At 43.1% G+C, this 22,499-nt stretch overlaps 1 protein-coding gene across 1 annotated transcript in view; it reads left to right on the top strand.

Moving 5' to 3' along the window:
* The window catches only part of PIWIL4 (piwi like RNA-mediated gene silencing 4), a 40,884-nt gene extending 18,670 nt beyond the window's left edge, over positions 1-22,214 (top strand). The window contains exons 9-20 of the mRNA XM_036323988.1: positions 1,108-1,228; positions 2,278-2,395; positions 4,033-4,144; positions 7,729-7,913; positions 10,196-10,268; positions 13,785-13,985; positions 15,155-15,258; positions 16,720-16,790; positions 18,394-18,547; positions 20,582-20,707; positions 20,819-20,966; positions 21,673-22,214. Of these exons, the coding sequence (XP_036179881.1) occupies positions 1,108-1,228; positions 2,278-2,395; positions 4,033-4,144; positions 7,729-7,913; positions 10,196-10,268; positions 13,785-13,985; positions 15,155-15,258; positions 16,720-16,790; positions 18,394-18,547; positions 20,582-20,707; positions 20,819-20,966; positions 21,673-21,789 (1,530 nt within the window). The 3' untranslated portion in view covers positions 21,790-22,214. The remainder of the gene's footprint in view (positions 1-1,107; positions 1,229-2,277; positions 2,396-4,032; positions 4,145-7,728; positions 7,914-10,195; positions 10,269-13,784; positions 13,986-15,154; positions 15,259-16,719; positions 16,791-18,393; positions 18,548-20,581; positions 20,708-20,818; positions 20,967-21,672) is intronic.
* Positions 22,215-22,499: the final 285 nt, after the last annotated feature.

Genomic DNA, 22,499 nt, shown 5'->3' with positions numbered 1-22,499 from the left:
TGAACTTTTGGCAAGGTGAAAATACTGAAATTCAATCTGGGAGAAGCAAGGGGGTGAGGTAGGAGCTCATTAAAAACCAGACACAATGCTAGTGGTTCCATGGGCTACTTCTGAGCTACTGTTCTCATGTCATAGATGAGGAAAGGTAGGTAATTTCTCCAATGTCCTCGTCCAATTAAGTAGAAGGGTCGGGGGTCAGCTTCACACTTGCCAGACTTCACAGCTGCTTCCCTATAACATCTGACAATCCTGGAAGTTAAGCTCTTTTTTGGGAAAGCTGAGGTTGACTTAAAATAACCCTTGCCTCCAACTTGTGTATCGATATTTTCAAGATGAATGTGGGATCTTGGAGCCTGTTAGTTATGCATGGGCAGCCTGGCTGAGTCATCAGTAGTGGAGATGCTGGCCTTGAGGCAGCTACAGGAGGGTCAGGCACAGTGTATGGAGCCAGCTGGAGCTCCTCTGACTGTGAGTGAAACCCAGAAGAGAGCATGGAAATGATTAAAAACAAAACAGAATGATGTCCGAACTATATATATAAAAGCCTAAGCGACCGGACCGGCTGACCTTCTGGTAGCTATGATGTGCAATGACCACCAGGGGCAGACACTCACGCAGGAGCAGAAACCACAGGCATGGAGACATGAAACAGACTGATGAATCTCAGGGGGATGGGGGGATGGGGGAGGGCGGGAAGAGATTCACCAAAGATCTTATATGCATACTAAAAGCTCGGTGCATAGATTCGTGCATGGGTGGGGTCCCTCACCCTGGCCTGTGCCCTCTCACAATCTGGGACCCCTCGGGGGATGTCGGAGAGTCAGTTTCGGCCTGATCCCCACAGGCCAGGCCGAGGGACCCCACCAGTGCACGAATCCGTGCACCGGGCCTCTAGTAAAAGATCATTAAAGACTGGCCCTCCAATATAAAAGCTAGAACCCAAGAAGAAGGAGGTAGAAATGACTAGGTAACCATGGGATTTTCTTTTTATTCATTGAAATATTTGCTTACATGTTCATTTTGCGATTACCTTGTTGCTTATAAGCAAAGATGCTCATTTTACAGTTTCCATATTAACTTTTCCCTCATTAATCTTGCATTCTATAGCAATATGATATTACCTTATCTGACCTACATCAGCCAATGCTTGTTAGTCTGTTGAAAAGCAAGAGAAATGACGTTGAGGCTCGGATGGTTCACCTGATACCCGAGCTCTGCTTCCTAACAGGTAATGTTTAGGTTTTATACTCCGGCAGGTTCCTCCTGATCACAGGCTTCTGACACTTAGCAGTGGGCAGAACCTCCTTCAGTTAGCTGAACGCCTGAGCATGAACTCAGCCTATGGAGGATGGACCCTTTTAAGTATACTACTTGGTAGTAGAGAAAGTGGGGAGGATGGAGTGCCCTTGGGAAATGGCTTGGCACCTAGTAAACGTTACCTGTTTCCTGCATCTCATGTATTCCATTTGTTATTTCGATGTAAAATAAATAGATAGGCCCCAGATGTTTTCCTAAAACCAAGCTGCTGCTCTTCATCGTTTTTTGAAACTCACTAGTTTAGGAAGTGATTGGACTGTTTCTCCCGTGTTCTGTGCCCAAAGACCCTTATTTTCCTTTTGCTTGTGCTTCCAGAAGGTAATCTTCACTGAGGAGTGGAATCTGAATAACGGTCTCGAGTACTTTTCTTCATGTTCATTTGATTAACAGGGTGGGACTAAGGGAGAACTTTCACTTTTTACATTTGTGTATTGCTCGAACCAGTGATGTTCTGATATTCCAGATCTCCACAGTCCCATATGGTAGCCAGTAGGCACATGCATTCACTGAGCACTTGAAATGTAATGAGCGTGGTTAAGGGATGTGCCATGAGTGCGAAATGCAGACTAGATTTCTAAGACTTAGTATAAAAAACGGGAAAATAACTCATAATTTCTTTACATTGATTTCATGTTGAAATTATAGTATTTTGGATTAAATTGAGTTAAATAATTCATACTATTTAAGGTAACTTCACCCCTCCCTCCCTCCCTCCCTCCCTCCCTCCCTCCCTCCCTCCCTCCCTCCCTCCCTCCCTCCCTCCCTCCTTCCCTCCCTCCCTCCCTCCCTCCCTCACGTGGCTACTAGGAAAGGTAAAATGACCCATGTGGCATCATTTCTATTGGCGAGTGCTATCCAGACCCTAACTCTGAAAGGCTTACACTGTGCCTGAGATGGGTTGGGATTACATTGTAGACTATTCACTTTTTTCACTTTTTTTTTTTTGCTTACATTTCATAGGACTGACTAGCCAGGCAACCTCGGATTTCCAGCTGATGAAGGCTGTGGCGGAAGAAACGCGGCTCAGTCCACAAGGAAGGCAGCAGCGCCTGGCCAGGCTTGCTGATGACATCCAGAGGTACGGGGGTGTCTTCCCAGGACTAGGGTGTACCCGCCGAAGGCCTCGGTGTGGAACTGGCGGATCTGTGGAATGTTTCAGTCCCTGGTGAGAATGTCTCAGAGCGAGGCACTTGTGGATTGTGTTGTCCTGGGTCACGCTGGCAGAAGTACCACCCATTGCAACTAGACGCCTCTGCTTTCATCCATTTAGTACAGTGAGGCTCTGGATAAAAGTTTGAATGAAGAAAAGGGCTGTAATTGAAAAAACGAAATCTGCCCTGCTGGCGTGGCTCTGTGGTTGAGTGTCAACCTATGAACCAGGAGGTCACGGTTCGATTTCCGGTCTGGGCACATACCTGGGTTGTGGACTCGATCCTCGATAAGGGGCATGCAGGAGGCAGCCCATCAATGATTCTCTCTCATCATTGATGTTTCTATCTCTCCCTCCCTCTCCTTTCCTCTCTGAAATCAATAAAAATATATTTTAAAAAACAAAAACAAGATCCTCCCAAACTACCACTCCAGGCCCCCAATATTCAGGGTCAGGACTGTTGAGATCCTAATAGAGTGGCCTCAGCACACTGATCAGTAGGAAAACTCCTCTGTGTACTCTTTAAACTTCGGAATACCTTTGTGCCCTTCGGTTCAGCACACCTGATTCTCAGATGGCATTCCTGCACTCATTTGTGACAATGAGCTGTAACCTGTGATGGGAAAATTGAGCTGCTCCCTGGTTCTCCCTGCTGGCCTCCTAAAACTTCTCTGTCTAGTACTGTAGCCTCACATAACTATTGGGCACTTAAAATGTGGTTAATGCCACATCTTGGAATGGTTGCACTTTGGCTACATTGGGTTAAATAATATATATGTATATAGGGTGTCCCAAAATTCACGCAAGATTTGCAATTCAATTCAATTGCAAATCTTGCGTGAGTTTTGGGACACCCTATATAAGTAATTTTATCTGTTAATTTTTACTTTTTTAGTGCAGCTACTGGAAAATTTAAAATGAAATATGTGGCTTGCTTTTTTTTTTCTACTGGGCAACATTGTTGTAGAATGATGTTTCAAAAATACATTTTTATTGCTTTCAGAGAGGAAGGGAGGGGGAGAAATAGAAACATCAATGATGAAAGAGAGTCATTGACCGGCTACCTCCTTCATGCCCCACACTGGGGATCGAGCCGCAACTCAGGCATGTGCCCTGACCGGGAATCAAACCGTGACCTCCTGGTTCATAGGTGGACGCTCAGCCACCATGCTATACCAGCTGGGCTGATCTCCCTTGCTCTCTCTCTCAAAATAAAAAATAAATCTTTAAAAGAGTGTTAAGAGTTAGCTCAAGGTCACATATCATGAAATGTTAGCACTGGGAGTTAAGCCCTGGTCTGTCTGACTCAAAGGCCCATTTTGCTAAGCAACATGCTGCACTGGAAGCCTTTCCCAGCCTTGCCAGTCCCAGATGGGCACAGTTGCCCCATGATTCTTTTGAGCAGGAGAAAAACCATTAGTGATTAGAAATAAGTCGGGAATCCTAAAACAAACAAACAAAAAACCAGTCTCTGAATAATTCGGGAAGTTACAGTTCTGCCTCTAATTACTAAATTCTTTAGAAAATAAGCCCTTGAATGACGAAAGACTCAACTCTATCAACAGAAACAAGGATGCTCGCTTTGAGCTGGAGACCTGGGGGCTGCATTTTGGATCCCAGATGTCACTGACTGGCCGGGTTGTGCCTTCTGAAAAAATATTCATGCAAGACCGCATAGTAAGTGCCGTGATTTTATATTTATTTGACAGTGTTTGCTTGAATGGGTGTAAGTCCCATCGTATGCCAGAGTGGCCAAGTGAGCTTGTCGTATTCATTAGGTTTCTCTGTGCCCATGTTCATACACTCCCTTTGTCCTAAACCTCGAGGTCCCCTTTGTTTTCCTTTTCAGTTTCAGGGTATTTGCTCAGCTTAGCGGCATCCAGGGGACATGATTTAGGTCAGTCGGTGTGATATGGTGTCACATTTAAAGATGCACTTAAAAAAATGGTATTTTAAGCCATTGCAATTAAAACATGCCCACCTATTATAAGATACTGTTAGTACTCTTATGTCACTAAAAAAAAAATCATAATACCTGGGAAAATTCTACTAACTGGTGGAGGTTAATTTTAATACATTTTTACTGATACCAGAGTTGTTTTTATCCCAAAGTAAAATGCTGCTCAATTGGCACAAACATGAAGAAATTCACACAGGACACATCCCCAGCTATAGTATTTAGGGAGGAAGGCATCCTGAAACTTCAAAAGACCAATCATTGCTTCTTTAGGGCTTTAGTTGAAGAAATGAATCTATTTTATGCAAAATTGTGCATTATCTTTCTACTTTTTCCATGTTCCTCCCCATTTCAAAATCCAGTTATGTTTTATTTTATTGTAAAGGCTCTCTTCTTGCTTTATCCTATCTAATAAAAGACAAAAGGGTAATTGACCATACCTTCGCTACGCTTCACATTGGCTAATCAGGGCGATATGCAAATTAACCGCCAACAAAGATGGTGGCCGGCAGCCATGAAGCTGAAGTGAGCAGGAGGCTTGCTTGCTCCAGTGATGGAGGAAGCCTAGGTTCCCCGGCTGCCACAGCCCAGCTCTGAGCTCCGAAAGCAACAAAGTTTCAATTATAGAAGGTAAATAAACCCCAGATACCTGCTTTCAGCAGGTCGTGGCCTCAGAGCTGGAGCAAGTAGGAGTTGGCTCTCAGCTCCAGTGACAGCAACAAAGTTTCAATTATAGAAGGTAAATAAATCCCAGAATTAAAAGAAAAAAAGGAGAGGCTGGGAGCTTCAGTCACCAGCCAGCCTGAAAACGGCCCTCAGCCCCTCACCCAGACTGGCCAGGCACCCCAGTGGGGACCCCCACCCTAAAGGGGGTGTGGCCAGCCTGAAAACAGCCATCAGCCCCTCATCCAGGCTGGCCAGGCACCCCAGTGGGGACCCCCACCTTGAAGGAGGTGTGACCAGCTGCAAACACCCATCAGCCCCTCACCCAGGCTGGCCAGGCACCCAAGCGGGACCCCCACCCTGATCTGGGACACCCTTCAGGGCAAACCAGCCAGCCCCCACCCATGCACCAGGCCTCTATCCTATATAGTAAAAGGGTAATATGCAAACTGACCCTAACAGCAGAAAGACTGGGAATGACTGGTCACTATGACACACACTGACCACCAGGGGACAGACGCTCAATGTAGGAGCTGCCCTCTGGTGGTCAGTGCACTCCCACATGGGGGAGCTCTGCTCAGCCACAAGCTAGGCTGATGGCTGCCAGTACAGCGGTGGTGGTGGGAGCCTCTCCTGCCTCCTCAGCAGTGCTAAGGATGTCTGACTGCAGTTTAGGTCTGCTCCCCACTGGCAAGTGGACATCCTCCAAGGGCTGCTGGGCTGCCAGAGGGATATCTGATTGCCAGCTTAGGCCCAATCTCCCGGGGAGCAGGCCTAAGCCAGCAGTTGGTCATCCCCCGAGGGGTCCCAGACTGCAAGAGGGCACAGGCCGGGCTGAGGGACCTCCCCCCCCCCCCAGTGCACAAATTTTTGTGCACTGAGCCTCTAGTCTGATATAAACTGACATGTCTAAACTAATGTAACTGAGCAACGAAAGGTTTGTGTTGGCAGAATGCAGATTTTTTTCATCGTTTCTTTTTGATAATCTATTCCAAATTACCAACACCTTACTGGAGAAGCTGAGGGAAAAACTACTTTTAAAAACAAAACGTAATTTTGCAAAGTACTAATATGTAGGCCCCTGTTAGGACTTTGGTCAGGAGTCAGTGAAGAGAAGCTCAATTTTAGTTCCACATATAAAGCAGGATTTAAATATTTAAAATTATTTGTCTCATCATCTCTGTAAGTAAAGTCCTGTTTGTCAGAGATTTTCTTGCATTTTTTGGCCTGGAAACAGGTCTCCATAGACAGAGCACTAAAACGAAGAGGCTGCCCCCTAGAGGTGGTGGGGGATGGCTACAGGTGGCTGGGTCATTGACGTCTTGACCAATTCTGCTTTTCTGAATTGGGTTCCAGGAAATGAGTAAACTAAAGGTTCATGGACACCAGATTGGGCCTTGGGCATTTGTCCTTGGTCTCCTTCCAGCCCTTACAGGTGGGAGTGCAGGTGAGAGGGCCATGGCTCTCCTCATACTGGCTGTAATGGGAAGGAATAAACGTTGGCTCCAGACAGAACCATTCATGGGAGGGCTAACCCTTCCCCCTCATTGTCAGGCTAACGTCTCCTCTTGGAGCTGAGTCCCTGCCTCACCACCTAATGTCAAGGCATCGTGAGGATAGCTGGTGGTTGAAAGTTAGAGTGCTTGGTGGGAAGTGCCCTGGCTGAAATGTCAAGACCAGCATTCTGAACCTGTCACAGCTACCAACTGCTCCATAGCCTGTCTCAGCCACAGCTCTGGAGTCTGTAAAACAAGGGGATGATAATGCTTCTTAAACATGAATGTGCAGATGAATCACCTGGCAACTTAGTAAAATGCAGATCCTGATTCAGTGGGTCTGGGGCGGGGCCCAGAACTAGGTGTTTCCAACAAGTGCACAGCAGCTAGCCATGCTGCTGAAGACAACACTTTGAGGAGCAAGGGAGTTGATTCCAGTGTGGTTCTTCTAAATTCTAACAGTGGCTCTTCCGGGCTCACCATACCAAGGACGCTTCTATTCAATTTCAGCCCATGGGTATAAGCAGAAGACTGGTGACTAGCGTGCCAGTCTCATGACTCCCCTCTTCAGTGCAGGGAGCTTGTTTTCCCTGGTCACCTGGGGAACCTCCCGAGTGAGCAAGGAGCTTGCATCCTGGCTCATTTTTGCTCCTAGATGTAGCTACTCCTTGTATACATATATTCCTAACTGCCCTATAGGGTTTGTTGGTTTTACTATGAGGACCTAGAGTATCAGTGACCAGCATTTTCTGCGTGACCTGTCTAGATGCCTACAGTAAAGAGACCGAATTGGATAGTCTGCTTGCCTGAGTCATTCATAGTCAAGGTCAGAGGTTCCCTCTAGGAAGGGAACCTAGAGATCATTGAACCGGACTCCCTTTTGTGCGCACATGCAGGCCTGTAAACTAAAGGGACTTGTCTAAGGCTCTGCAGCCATGAGTTGCCGACTGGGAAGGTATTTAGATGCCTCCACTCCCAGGAAGCACCTTGTGTTCGTTTACACCTGCAGAGCTTGTGTCAGTGTTTCGAGTCTGAATAGCAAACGGTACTAAATAGTTAAGACAATGTGGACCATCTTCACACTCTTTATTGAATTGTTTTCTGAATAAAATGTTCAGCCCTATCATGATCATTATTTTTCCCAGTGTCAACCTCTGTCTGCTGCTGATTGGTCCAAGGATATTCGAAGTTGCAAGCTGTTAAGTGCACAGTCTCTGAATAAATGGCTGATTATATGTAGCAGCAGAGCTGAAAACGTGATTGAGAACTTTCTGAGCTGCTTGCGAAGAGTTGGAAGTTCCATGGGGTTTAATGTGGACTATCCCAAAATGTGAGCATGTCAGTCACCCAACCTTTCTTACATGTGTTTAGTTTGGTTAGAATCTAGGAAATAAGAGCTGATTTAGCTATAAAAGCTTCTTTTTAAAAAAAATATATTTTATTGATTTTTTACAGAGAGGAAGGGAGAGAGATAGAGAGTTAGAAACATCGATGAGAGAGAAACATCGATCAGCCGCCTCCTGCACATCCCCCTGCCGGGGATATGCCCGCAACCCAGGTACACGCCCTTGACCGGAATCAACCCGGGACCTTTCAGTCCGCAGGCTGACACTCTATCCACTGAGCCAAACCGGTTTCGTTAAAGCTTCTTTATCTTAGCAAAGTTTCCTAATATGAAGTGCCAAGAAGATAGTTCTAAGTAAATAGACATTTGCAATGATTAAATTTTCATATAGTTTAAATATACTTTATGTTGGCCTTTGTAAAACTTATTTTTTTCAGTTTTTTAAGGCAATAGTCTCATTACTTCAAAGTCAGTAGTAATTCGGGTATAAACCCATATCTTGCCCTCTCAACTTTTTTCTTTAATTCTTTCATATTAGTTATTTATAAAACTTAATAGCAAATGGGATATGAAAAAAATGAAAGTTGCATTTCCTGACTTATTTGGTAAATTTTATGCTTTACAATTAAATGTAAAAATAGATCTGAAGTTTTTCTGATGCTGTTACTTTAGTATAAAATGAGTCATTTACATAGTTTTCTGATAAAACCAAGGCCATTCATTTAGTTCTTCAACATATATTGAGTATCTACTCTATGTTAGATAATGCCGGTTTGGGGGGGGGATGAGAAAGACAGATTAATTGCTTTTCATTTAGTAAGGGATCCAGACATACCCAAGCACACTCCAAACTGAACATTGTTTTGCTTTTAAAAAAGTCATAAAGTTGATCATGTCTCATTTTATTGAGCTTGATATGCTTAGCAAGGAGCTTTTTCTATCCTTAGTAGGGATACTTCTTTTCTTGTGATGGTGGAGATGCAGATGTCCTCATTAGCAGGATGGGAAATTATTCTTTAAACACATAGTTGCTAATTAATTACATCAGCATTGTTGAAAACCACAGGTCTTCCCAAAGTCTCATTTTACACCGCAGTTTAGAATTCTCCTCTTACCAAATCTGTTAACAGATTGCCTGGTTTGCGTTTCACTTGCTCTCATTTCTCTTAAACCATGAGCTAATTAATAAGGCAGGGAAGGACTAATGGAAGAAGCCACAGCCAGCAGACCTTGCACTGGCACCTTTCTCACACCAGTTCCACCAGCAAGCCCGTGCTCATGTCTGTCCCTAGACGGTTTTATTTGAAAGCCCGTATTTTGTTCCATCTTTCCCCCCTTCCCCCAATGAAGTATCCATTTACCCGTTAGACTTATTATGTGCATAGTTTCTCCCACCTGAAACATTTGCCAGATGACTGGGGAAGAAATGGACAGTGAGATAGCGGTCTTTGCATTCAAGAGATTGAACTGGAGAAGTCAGAAGCATTTAGTCGTTTTAACAGAGCTGTAAACCTTCCGACAGCTCACTGGAATCAGCAAGCAGGAGACAGTGGTCCTGCCCCCTGCTGGGCAAGTTTTAAAAGGTCACAGGGCATTGGGGCAGTCCAGTCATAGACACTCAAAAGAGTCTGATTATCCATAAAGAAAGTGGATTTGGAAATTCCTCTGTGTGGGAATTATTTCTGTAGTCTCTGACCCCTGACTTAATGTAAGCACAGAACAGATCATTGATAAGCACTTGCTGACTGATTGATTAAGGCTTCAAACAAGCTGTCACGAAGGGGGAAAATCTTTTAGCCTGAATCATACAGTTTCAAGGTTAGCTGAATATGTTGGTCTCATTAACCTGATGATTTTGAAACATTCATTTTAAAATTCTTATGGAGATTTGGTATTAGCGAAATCTTACTCCTAGTTTAACTTGAATCCCGTTTCAGACACTTGCTATTGAGACTTGTGGTTTCCAAAGTTCACTTTCAATCTCATTTTGAGCAACAGAATTATTAATTGTAGGGATACCAGGCAATTCAAAAAATGTTATGTCCCCCCGAACTATTTTTAAGGTAATAAAAATGGTTATTAGATATTTCTGGCATATCTTGGTGTGTGAGAAATGATTTTAGACTCAAAAGGTTGTCACTTTTCTCTAATGATTTTTTTCTCAAATTGCCAGTCTGTTGTAAAAATCCACTTGTATTATTTTAACTCTATATTATGTGCTACTACAAAGGGGATTTTATACCTTCAAAATTAATCTTTTTACGCAGCATAAAAGTACAGGAAAGTCCAGCTGCGTTTTTTGGCGCTTTACAGAAACACGTTGATCCTGATGTTCAGTTGGTGAGTACAGGATCATTTTTGTGTTTTCACGTATAATTTTTATTTTTCCTTGTAGATAACAGTCTTGAAAGAAAGAATCTGAACATGATCTCCTGTGATGTTTACACATTGCTGTGCATTTCCCCAAGCATCCAAGAAAGTATTAATCTTAGCATTTTAATCAATAGTTTATTTTTTTCCCTATTTCTAATATTAATTTGAAAATACTTGTTGTTACCCCTATTATCAGCCTCTTGGATGTCTACATATTTTTCTACTTCTTGGGGGTCATCTTTCACTTGAGATTTAAGATAAATTGATTCCCATCTTAACCCATAAATGTTGGGGCACCTGTGTTCTTTCCAGTGTTTCAGGGATTCCTGGAGGGTGAGGGTTTTTCATGTCACCTGTGGCCCCATGTTCCTGCTTCCCCTGCATTCTTGCCTTCCTGTGTGTATTTTCAACTTTTGTGAGTGCCATGTCCTCCTGCATTGCACCAGCCTGTGGGATTTCCACAAGTGTCTCATTTTCCAAAGTAGTTGTGTGTCTGTGTGTGTGTGTGTGTGTGTGTGGTGAGACTGACCTTGCACAGGGTTTGGGGCCAAGGTTTGATGACATCACACTACAACATTGCAGACAAGTTAAAATTGACATCCCTGTTCTTACAAAACCTCAGCCACCCCTATTTCTTGGAAGTGTGTGCACTTCTCCAAGGCTGAGGCCTCGCACTACACTGCAGTGCCTTTCCTGTCCCATCCCCTCCTCTTGCGTCCTAGCTCATTCACCCCAGCTCCCTACATTCCTGCTCATATCTCAGGCAGAGCAGCTCAGCTCTTGTAGTCAGACACAACATAAATGGTCCGTAAGGATACCGTATGAAACAAAGGGAATTCTCACTCTCACAGCATGTACTATTTTTTTACCCTGGCTGGTGTGGCTCAGTTTGGTTGGAGCATCGTCCTGTGCACCAAAGGGTGGCGGGTTCCATTCCAGGTTAAGGCATATACCCAGGTTGTGGGTTTGAACCCTGGTCAAGGTTCATATGGAAAGTAACTGATCAATATTTCCTCTCTCTCTCTCTCTCTCTCTCTCTCTCTCTCTCTCTCTCTCGCTCTATTAAATCAATAAAAATTAAAATATAACTTATAGAAAAGTTGCTAGTACAAAACAGTCCCATATACCATTCACCCATGTTCCCCAATTGTTGACATTTTATCATATTTTCTTTATCATTATCTATCTATCTACCATCTATTTATTGTCCTATCTATCTGTCTGTCTATCTATCTCTTTTTTTCCAAAAACCATTTGAGAGTAAGTTACAGACATGCTAGTCCATTCCCCTTGAATACTTTAGTGCATATTCCCTACAAACAAGGTTACTCTCCTGCAGGACCCTAGGACAACCATCAGCATCAAGAAACAGTATGGCCAGCTAATCCACAGACTCCATGAACATTTTCCCATTTATATGTCCTGTCTAGTAAACGGATCTAATGTGTTGCACTTGGTTGTGCTGTCTCTTTAGTTTCGTGTGCAATCTGGAACAGTTCCATAGTTTTTTCCTTGCCTTTGGTGGCCTTCTAATTTTGAAGAGTATAGACCAGTATTTTGTATAATGCTCCTCAATTTGGGTTTGTCCAATGTTTCCTTATGATTAAATTCAGGTTATGGACTTTGGGCAGAAGTATGAATCTGTGTTCTCACTGTGTCCTATAGGGTACCCCACTGATATAGGTGGTACCTGTCAAGTTATTATTTTTCTCTTTATAATTAGTTTTTTTTTTCTTTTTGATAGGGAGATATTTTGAGACTCTGTAAATATCTATTCCTCATCGAACTTTTACCCACTAGTTTTAGAATCCATTAGTAATTCTTGTTTGAATCCATTATTACTATGATGGTTGCCAAATGGTGGCTTTCTAATTCTATACTTCCTTTTACATTTATTAGGTGCCATTATATTATAAAGAAAAGCTTCCTTTTCTCTCCAATTCTTTGTTCATCTATTTATATAAGTATGGATCCCTATTTTACTACCTTATAGTCCACTACTACTATTTATTTTTATGCCCAGAGTGTCCCTGGTTTTTCCAGTGAGAGCCCCATTCAAGCTGGCTTCTACGTCTTGTTGACATGTCCCCATCACTCTTGGAACACATCCTCACTGTCTGGCACAATGGGATATGCCAGGCTAATTTTGAAGTTTTGCTGCCCAGCTCTGGAATCAGAAATTTCTCTAATGAGCCCTGATTCCTCTGGGTAGAGAACAGTATTTGGAAACCAAGATCTGGGCATTGGATGTGCTACTGGAGTGTCGCTGTCCCAGGCTCTCTCAATGGGCAAATTGGGGCAAATATATGTGTGCATGTGCCTGCATGTACATACATATATATTATGCATAACTACATCTATTTTATTACTATATGTACCTATGTATATATTAAAAACATGTTCACACCTCCAGTTCTGATTCAATTCCACAGGAAGGCACTCTCCCTTTCCAAATTTGTACCCCTCCTCCTCTGCTAGTGGCCGCTGTTATTTTCTAAATGTATGCTTATCTCTCCATCCCTGATGTGTAACCAGTCTCACTTGGCTCCCACCTTCTTTGGCCCTGGTCCTGTTGGGCCACTGCCTTGCTTCTACCACCTACCTTGCTTGGCCCCAAACTCAATGGATGGAAGCAAGGAATTTTCCTAAGATAATTTTGCTGACCATTTAAGAATACCTTTTCCTACTTTCTATAATTTCCTACTTAAATAACTTTAGCACTGGACATTATGATTTTGAACAGATCTATAGGTGAAAAATAACTTTATTTGTTTTCTTTAGCTTATCATGACAGTACCTATCTTTTCTATAGTTTAGGGGGTGGGGGTTTGAAGGTAGAGAATAGAAGGTAGAAGGTGGAGGTAGTCCAGGGGTCATCCTTCTCTAAGGGAAATACCTGATAACTAGGGCAGTGACAGAGCTGGGTGGACTTAAAAAATATCAGGGGACACCGAGTTTCTTTCTCCTTATTTTCTCTCTTCCCATATCCCTACTTTCAAGCACCAGGAAACAAAACATATGTTGTTTTTGTTTCCGTTATTTTGGTTGTTCAGTACCTAATGGGGAAAAGAATACAGTGTAAGCCAATTCTCTGTGGGTGAAGTTGCGAGGCAGAGGGGGTGAGGCAGGAGAGCCATAGAGGGTCATGCAGAGGGGGCAGGTGGCCGGAGGAAGAGCTCAGTTAGAAGGGAACTCGAGGCGGCGACAGAATGAAATCAGAGAAGTGAAGGGGAAGGGAAGGGTTGACTGAGGGAGATGGTAAGACAGAGTTGGGCTTGGTGGAGTGGATGGCTGATGAGAAGGCGTTTCAAATGGCCTTGATTAATTGTCAAAGTTTAAAGACCTGTAGGCATGGTCACATTTTCTGCTTGAGAACTTAAGGGCAAAAGATGTTTGAAGAATCCATGTATTCATTTTTCTTTAAAAAGCAATTCCTAAGCATAAGTACATTGACGCTTTTTTTTTTTTTTTTTTTTGCTTTAGGTCATGTGTATTCTGCCGTCCACTCAGCAGAACTATTATGAATCCATTAAAAAATATCTGAGCTCCGACTGCCCAGTCCCAAGCCAGTGTGTGCTTGTTCGGACCTTGAGTAAACAGGGGATGATGATGAGTATTGCCACCAAGATTGCCATGCAGATGACCTGTAAACTCGGAGGCGAGCTGTGGGCCGTTGAGATCCCTGTGAGGAATCTATCATTCTTGTCCTTTTAGTAATCAGTTGATCAATTCATTTTTAAAATGTATTTTTTAAAGTTGATTTCAGAGAGGAAGGGAGAGGGAGAGAGAGAAACCTCAATGATGAGAGAGAATCATTGATTGGCTGCCTCCTGCACGCCCCACCTTGGGGATCGAGCCTGCAACCTGGGCATGTAACCTGACCGGGAATTGAACTGTGACCTCCTGGTTCATAGGTTGACACTCAACCACTGAGCCACGCTGGCTGGGCTGATTAATTCATTTAAAAAATGAAATCAAAGTGGGAGATTTTTTATAGGATCCCAGAGGTATTTGTTTTGCTTGTTGAGCTCTGCTCTGGGTTTGGCTTCCACAGCCACTGTGAAGGTGTGCACAGGTGAGGCGTAGCCCCCGTTCTCAAGGAGCTTCAGTTAAGCTGATAACAGAATAGATCCTGGGAGAGATTCTAGTTTGGCATAGACTTGGAAGGATGTGCTTTAGAGCCTCTAGCAGCTATTTAAAATCTGCATTCCACAGCCTTTGCCTTTATCTGCTTCCACCAGGTGCTAACTCTCAGAGTAGCCTTGTATCCTGGTTGGGCCTCCCCAAACCTTGGAAAGCTGGCAGAGCCTATCATCTGAATCTCCAAATGGTGTGGGGAACTGAGAAAATCCTCTTGTCTTTCCTGAACTGTGGCCACTGTGGGAGGAAGTGCGGGAATGAGAAGTGAGAGAATGTAGCCCATTCTCTTACGCTTCCATAAGCAGGGTGACCCCAGCTGCATAGCCAGGTGAGGAGTCCTTAGAGAGCTGAAGAAAGGGGGCTGGAATTCCTCTCCAGATTCCTTCAGTCCAGAGGCAAGGGATAAATGGACTGAGCACTTCCCCAGAATCCTTTGAGCCACTGATGACTCATGGCCATCTCCATAGAGGATGGTTGCTATTTTGGACTGTAGTGAATCTCTTAAAGCAAAGTATGTACCATATTCTTCCCTTCCTCTTTAAGTCTCTTTGGTTTCTGGTTAAATATCTGCCTCACCTGGACCTTGATCTTCCTGGCACATAGCTTAACTTGAATAATTAAACAATGGGGGCAATTTTAAAAACTTTCATATTAAGTTGTTTGAGGAAATAATACCTCATCCCATTAAGATCATGCAACATTTAATTTTACAGTTAAAGTCCCTGATGGTAGTTGGCATCGATGTCTGTAAAGATGCGTTCAACAAGGGAATGGTGGTGGTTGGATTTGTGGCCAGTATTAACCTCAGAATCACCAGGTACTTTTACAATGAGTCTTAACATATTCTTCCACTATTTAGATTATTAATTGTGGTTTAACTAAAGACTATGCAGCAGGGAATAGTTTGTATTCTTCACTTATTTTTAAAATATGAATACTTAAGGTCATAAATTATACTGACATAAATGATTGATAATATTGGGGCAATACATTGCCGCATTAAAAAACTATTTTTATACATACATTAGGACAAGCTATTGCTCATATACTAGTCATATTCCCAAAAGGATGGCCATGTAGAAATTCTTGTGCATTTATTTTCTGAACATCTGCACTGTATTAGGCATTGTACTACGAACTTTACATACATTATGTCAAGCAGTTGAGAGATTGCCTGGATTCATGCTTATGATTATATTATTATTAATGCTCACAGACACTTGATATGGTGGCTGTTCACACAACTATTAAAAACATAGGCAGGAAAAAAAAAACATAGGCAGGATTAGGGATAACACGTTAAACATGAGCTCATAGTTCTTATTAAGTTCTCTTAGAATTGTTCCCATATTTGTAACTAAACAATGCTTTGAGACAGTAGGAGCTGTTGGCAAATTCCTTCTTCCTAGACTTAAGCTGTTTGATTTACTCCATTAAGTTTGTGGTTAGGTATCTACTTGGGATTGTGGAAAATAAGAAAAATAGCTGCATGCCTCCAACCTCATTCCAGGCTGAAAGGGATCCTTGTTACATGTATCACTTCCCTAATCAAGCAGATAAAGGATGTCCAGCCAGTTAGCAGCACCCTAATTGCATCACTATTGTTGCCTATACTTAGAGAAGTATAGTAACGTGGACGGCATACATAGTATTGTCGTGACCTTCATTTTCTAAGTGCTTTAATTTAATTGATGACTTTAGCAAGAAAACTTGCTTCTGAAATATAAATAACTTAATCATGTTAAGTTTTTTTAAGTCCAAAAGGCTCACCATTAGAAGTGGAAGCTTATGCTTGAGAAATCTTTGACTATTTTGAAAGTAGAAATCTACTGCTTAATAAATTCCTTTATAATAATAACCTAGAGGCCTCTATTAGTGCTTTTATGTGGCAAGTGCTAAGCACTTTATGTGTATTATCTAATTTAATTTTTACCGTAACCCCGTGAGGTAGTAACTATCATACCAGCTTGTAAATGTCCTTGTTACAGGTGAGGAAACTGAAGCTTAGGTTCGCATAGCAGAGTCACGTAGTTGATGAGTATACAGTCAGGATTTGAACCCAGATGTGTCTGATGTCAGCACAATGCTTTAGTTTCTCTTTTCAATAAATTTCATTTTGGGGGGAGGGTGAGATTTTAATGTAATTGTGACCATATAGCATATACAAAATTGTGAACAACATTGATTTAAATTTGTAATGTTTGTTTCTTAATTTAACCTTAATGCATGTGTCTAGTAGACATTTTTGAACTTTACCTTTGTTTTTTGCTTATTTTAGGTGGTTTTCCCGCTGTATCCTTCAGAGAACAACCACTGAGGTTGCAGACTGCTTGAAAGTTTTCATGATCGGTACTGAAACCATAACAGTGTGGGTGGGCTCCAAGACTGTTCCTTCAGACCAAGGTCCATGTGCTGATAGTAGAGCAGATAGGAGGAGGCAAACTCTCCCAGCCTACCTGAGTCAGTGGGCAGCCAGTTGCAGATCCCCAGAGCTGTGTGCTGACTCTAACAGTCAGACTGTGGAATTCACATTGTCTTCGGCGTGTGATAAACAGAAAGCCAGGAGGAGGGAGAGTTTGTAGCTGCTGGTGGCTCTCGCAAGCAGCTTGAAGGCCAAAAGAAACCTACTGCAGAGGAACAGGGATTACGACAGAGCAGTGTTAGGTGTAGAAACAGGAGCGAAGCTTTGGGGATGCTAGCAGGCAGGGTGGCATAGCAGGAGAAGATGGGGAAGACAGCAGGTGAGGAAGGTGCCCTCTTCACAGTGTGATCGGTGAAAAGAGGGACCCGGAGTTCCCACCCCTACCAGTCCAGGCCTGGGTCTGGCGTTGTCATTCCTGAAAGGTGTGTGTGCACCTCACTCCCTCCCTGAGCTGCGTTTTCCCATCTGTAAACTTTGGGGGTTTTTAAAGAGTTTTTTTCTACTAAGAAAGTGAATTTGGTGATAGGTGTTGGGAATGGACTTACATGTATGATCGTCTTCTTAAAGTGAATTTAAGTTAAGTACCTGGATGATAAACTTATACAAATTGTATATACACAAAAAGAATCACTGCATCTTTATGATAGTATTACTTTCTTCTCACTTCAAAACCCGGTCTTTTTTTTAGTGGTTATGAAAAGTTTCTGTTGGGCGGGAGTTACTGTCTGGTCTCTGCCTTTTGATGATTTCTGGTTAGAGTGGGTGGAAATGTGTATAAAATTTATACTGTCAGTGAGACGTGAAATCTAATTGGGTGAGTCCCTGTGGAGATACTTCCAGAGGAACAGCCAAAGTCTCTCCTTATATTTTCATACCCATGCTCATTAAAGAAGAAAATGAACTAAACTTATCCAGTCTGTATTTATTGAGAGGATTTAAAGACTTAAAAAAACTAAATTAGTGTTAATTTGGTTCATATAAAGAATTTGTATGTCTGTTGCATGAATTAAGTTTTAATTTATTGCTTAAATATTAAAATTTTACTGCTGCAATATGCTAAGCATAAGAATCTATTTTGCCATAGAAATCATTATGATTCCTCAAATAGCAAAGAGGCAGGAATGTTCCCTAAAGTTATTTGTTTTTATGTTATTGCAAATACAACCCAAGTTAGGTATTACCCTATTTCACAGTGGTCTGAAACAGCAAACTTATTTAAACATTGAAAAAAAATTTTAAATATTTTTTTTATTGATTTCAGAGAGGAAGGGAGAAGGAGAGAGAGAGAGAGAAACATCAATGATGAGAGAGAATCATTGATCGGCTACCTCCTGCACAACACCCACTGGGGGTCAACCCGCAATCCAGGCATGTGCCTTTATTGGAATCGAACCCTGGATCATTCAGTCTGCAGGCCAGTGCCCTATTCACTGAGCCAAACCAGCTAGGGCTAACCATTAAAATTTAATGGGAATTGTATTCTTTGTTAGGATTGCATGAGTCATTCTTTTCTTATACCAAATTCTGCAGGAGCACTCAACAAATGGTACGAGTACAATCAGGGTTTGCCCGCACGGATTATTGTGTACCGTGATGGTGTAGGAAATGGTCAGCTCCAAACACTTCTTGAATATGAAGTTCCACAGCTGCTGAGCAGTGTGGCAGAAGCAAGTTCAAACACCAGGTATTCAGTGCATTGTTCTTTCTCCAACTCCTGATTATACTAGTAGCACATTTGTTGTAACTGTTAGAATTACTGTTTGTCAGCATATCCTTTCTATGCAGTTAAGTTTTGCTCTGTTTCTGCATCTGGATGGATTGATTTCCCCTAGATTGGAGGGTAATCAGGATGGTCTTATGTAAATAGCCTGGAAGGTGTGAGTTTTGGGTGCCTGGGGGACATCCTCCAGAGCCTGACACTGAGATGCAGCAGAAAGCTTGCGGGCTGCTGGCAGGTGAAGATGCTCAGACATGTTAACGTGCCATGGGGAAAAAACAAGCTATGGCTTCAAGCTCAAGGCCCAAATCCACACACAGGGCAGGCACTGCTGTGCGGCCGAGGCCTGTGGCAGGTAGAGTGAGTGCTGTGAACGCCGAGCTGCACGTGGAAATCGGACCGTCTTCAACACCAGGCACCTTGCTCCACTGCCACGTGTCTAGCTTCCATGTTTCAGTACAACATTCATTATGTCAAGGCAAGAAAAATATCAGAACTGGAAAGTGGGGGAGGATGATCATCTGAAAATATTCGGAAAGCATCTTCCAAGCAGTGCACAGTGGGCATCTGTAGGGTTATACCATCACCTCCATCAACCAAGTGTGGCAGCCAAGAGCCACAAAGGAGCTGTCTTAAACTCATCAGTGACTGTTAGGAGGCAGAGCATAATGGTTTGAGGGCAAGGTCATCTTCAGCTGCATCTAAATTGTCAGAGCCCAAATCTCTCCCTGCTCACTGATGGCAAGTGAATGTGTCTATTCTGAATCACAAGTGTGCCGTTTAGGGATTGCTGGGGGTGCTAAGGAGTTAGTTTTCTAGCACTAGGACCATGGTCAGCAAACTGCGGTTCTCGAGCCACATGTGGCTCTTTGGCCCCTTGAGTGTGGCTCTTCCACAAAATACCATGTGCGGGCGTGCACATACAGTGAGATTGAAACTTCGTGGCCCATGCGCAGAAGTCGGTATTTTGTGGAAGAGCCACACTCAAGGGGCCAAAGAGCTGCATGTGGCTCACGAGCCGCAGTTTGCTGATCACTAGACTAGGGCATCAACGTCTAAGTCTCAACATTGGAAACAATAATATGGATTTTAAATAATTAAAATGCTTAAGGGGAAATTTCACGGTGACCTTTGCAGCCCAGAGGCCCCTTCCATGATGGCTGATACTTGGACTTGGCCTTGGCTTTCCCAAATGCTGACTTTAACACTTGGTCATTCAGCATTTGGCCCAAATGTGTATTTGGTTCACCCATCCATCCTTTCGAGCGTGTGTTCTGCATGGTTCAAGAGCGATGATTTGATGAGTAAGAGGGACTTGTGGTTCTTCCTTTCCTATTCAGAAATTGAGAGGGAGGCAGACTGAGGGTGAAAATAGAGGGACTGTTCCTAATGGAAAAGAATCTTGTCTCCACAGAAAATTCTGGAAAATCATTTTTTAGAAGTGCTCATTTAAGTTCATTGTCCTATTGACCATTCCCCCCTTAAATGATATAAACTAGCCAGGTGATTGGACCTCCCACACTGGCTGCAGCAAATGAGGACAATACCTAATTGAAAAAATTGCATGTGTCTCTGGGGGAGGAGAGATTGAGGTTGATTTTTAAAAAAATATATTTTATTGATTTTTTTTTTTACAGAGAGGAAGGGAGAGAGAGAGTTAGAAACATCAATGAAAGAGAAACATCGATCAGCTGCCTCCTGCACACCTCCCACTGGGGATGTGCCTGCAACCAAGGTACTGCATACCCTTGACCGGAATCGAACCTGGGACCTTCTAGTCCGCAGGCCTACGCTCTCTCCACTGAGCCAAACCGGCTAAGGCGAGGGTGATTTTTATTTTCTTTGTTGTTGCAGTGCTTTTCTAATGAATTTATTCATTTATTCCATCAAAACTTGGAATTACTATATGTCAGCTTATCTTTTTTTAAAAATCAGAAGATAGGAAGCGGCATGGCTAGGTTTCCGTTCTCTGTCTTACTTTCTTGTCTCTCTGGCTCCAAGCTCCAAGCTGTCGGTGATTGTGGTCAGGAAGAGGTGCATGCCGCGGTTCTTCATGGAACAGAACCGCACCTTACAGAACCCACCACTTGGCACCGTGGTGGATTCAGAAGCCACGCGTCCTGAATGGTCAGTGCTGTTCGAAAACGGATGTTCAGTGAAACATTCGCTGTGTGGTGTTCAAGTTTGGCCTTATTTTGTTTGCCTTCTTTCTCACATTCATTCCATTTCCCCCCTCAGGTATGACTTTTACTTGGTCAGCCAAGCCGCCTGTCGGGGAACTGTTAATCCCACCCACTATAATGTCATCTACGATGACAACGGCTTGAAGCCCGACCACATGCAGAGACTTACATTCAAACTGTGCCACCTGTACTACAACTGGCCGGTGAGTGACAGCCGTTTACTGACACTCGAGTACCGACGTTCAAGGTTCCCACCCAGGAATTCTCCCCCAGTTTACCTTTGTATCTCTATACCTCGCACAATGCCTGACTTTTTCACAAAGGAGAAATGAACGAATGAGTGAATGAATGACTCCTTGAGTCCACAATGGGAGAAACCCAGTCTGTCACAGAAATGAAATGGCAATAACTATTAATACATTAATATTTATCATTCCCAGAGGACTTTTTGTATACACTCATTATCTTACACAAGCCTGGGAGCAAATGAGGATGTTGTTATTTCCATGTTACAGTGGAAGTTGAAGCCAGCTCAGAGGTCTGGTGGGAAAGTGACGGGCCTGGCCCTGTTCTGTGTGCCTGTGCATGAGGCCGAGATCTGCTCTCAGAGTCCAAGGCCAAGAATTGTCCCGAGCCCCTTGGAACATTAAGTTGAAGGAAACATAGATTAGCCCTGAGTGTGGTAGCTCCCAGCTCCCAGCGCCATGAAGTCAGACTGGCCTGTGCCCCATTCTGCCCAGTGAGCATAAGGTCCAGTGAGCAGATGCCCTTTTTTGGTTGGGTCTAGTTACTGTTCACTCACAAACATATCCTATTGTGTATGTAACTAGTAGATGAAGAATCTCAGGGGAAAATCGCTTTGAAGAACAAGTTATCCTCTTAATTACCACCCATACTTTCTCCTCCCAGGGCTTAGTCAGTATCCCAGCACCGTGCCAGTACGCGCACAAGCTGACCTTCCTCGTGGCACAGAGCATCCACAAAGAACCAAGTCTGCAGCTGGCCAATTCTCTCTTCTACCTGTGAGGACATGCACCGTCGGCATTGCCGGATGAAGAATCCCAGGAGTAGTCAGTATACTCTCTACAAATCTGCCATGACCTCGAGGCTGTGACTGGGGAAAGGAGATGGAGCCGGCTTTAACTTCTGGGGAAAACAAAAACAGTTTAATCTGAAATGGTTCAAAAGGAACGCATGCTGTTTATATTTGAAAACTATGTGCTTGGGTTAGATTCTCACTGCGGTATGTGGAATTAAAAACGTACCATCACCTGTTACGTTAGTAAGTCCACAAAGCTGAATACCCTCTAAGAAAATAAGTGTTTGCATGATGTTTTGATGGGTAGGTCAACGGGGTCTAATTCCCACCATAAATGTCTCAGAAGTTTCCTTAAGCAATGGTATAGAGCATTTTGTAGAGTGGTGTAAGTAGATATTAGAAAATAAAGACAATTTAGAGCATCGCATATTGTGTTTATCGTTACTTGGATTTCAGTTGAAGTTACCTGTGAACCTCGGTATTTACCGTAAGTGTTTTCAGCAAAGACTTTTACCCACTAGACCTCATCACCATCACTCTTTGAGTTCTGTTTCTAAAACTGAACATACCACTTGCTCTCATGATGGTACTTTATTTCCCTTCATACAACTACTCTCATTGAAGACCTTGCTTCCTACTGCACTGAGAAAACACTCCCTCCGGGAGGACTTGCGCAGGCTTCCATTCCATCCATCTG

The sequence above is a fragment of the Myotis myotis genome, unplaced genomic scaffold (assembly GCF_014108235.1).
Source record: "Myotis myotis isolate mMyoMyo1 unplaced genomic scaffold, mMyoMyo1.p scaffold_m19_p_10, whole genome shotgun sequence".
NCBI classification, from domain to species: Eukaryota; Metazoa; Chordata; class Mammalia; order Chiroptera; family Vespertilionidae; genus Myotis; species Myotis myotis.
Note: the sequence above shows the minus strand (reverse complement) of the source record. Positions and strands in the feature narration are given on the sequence as shown.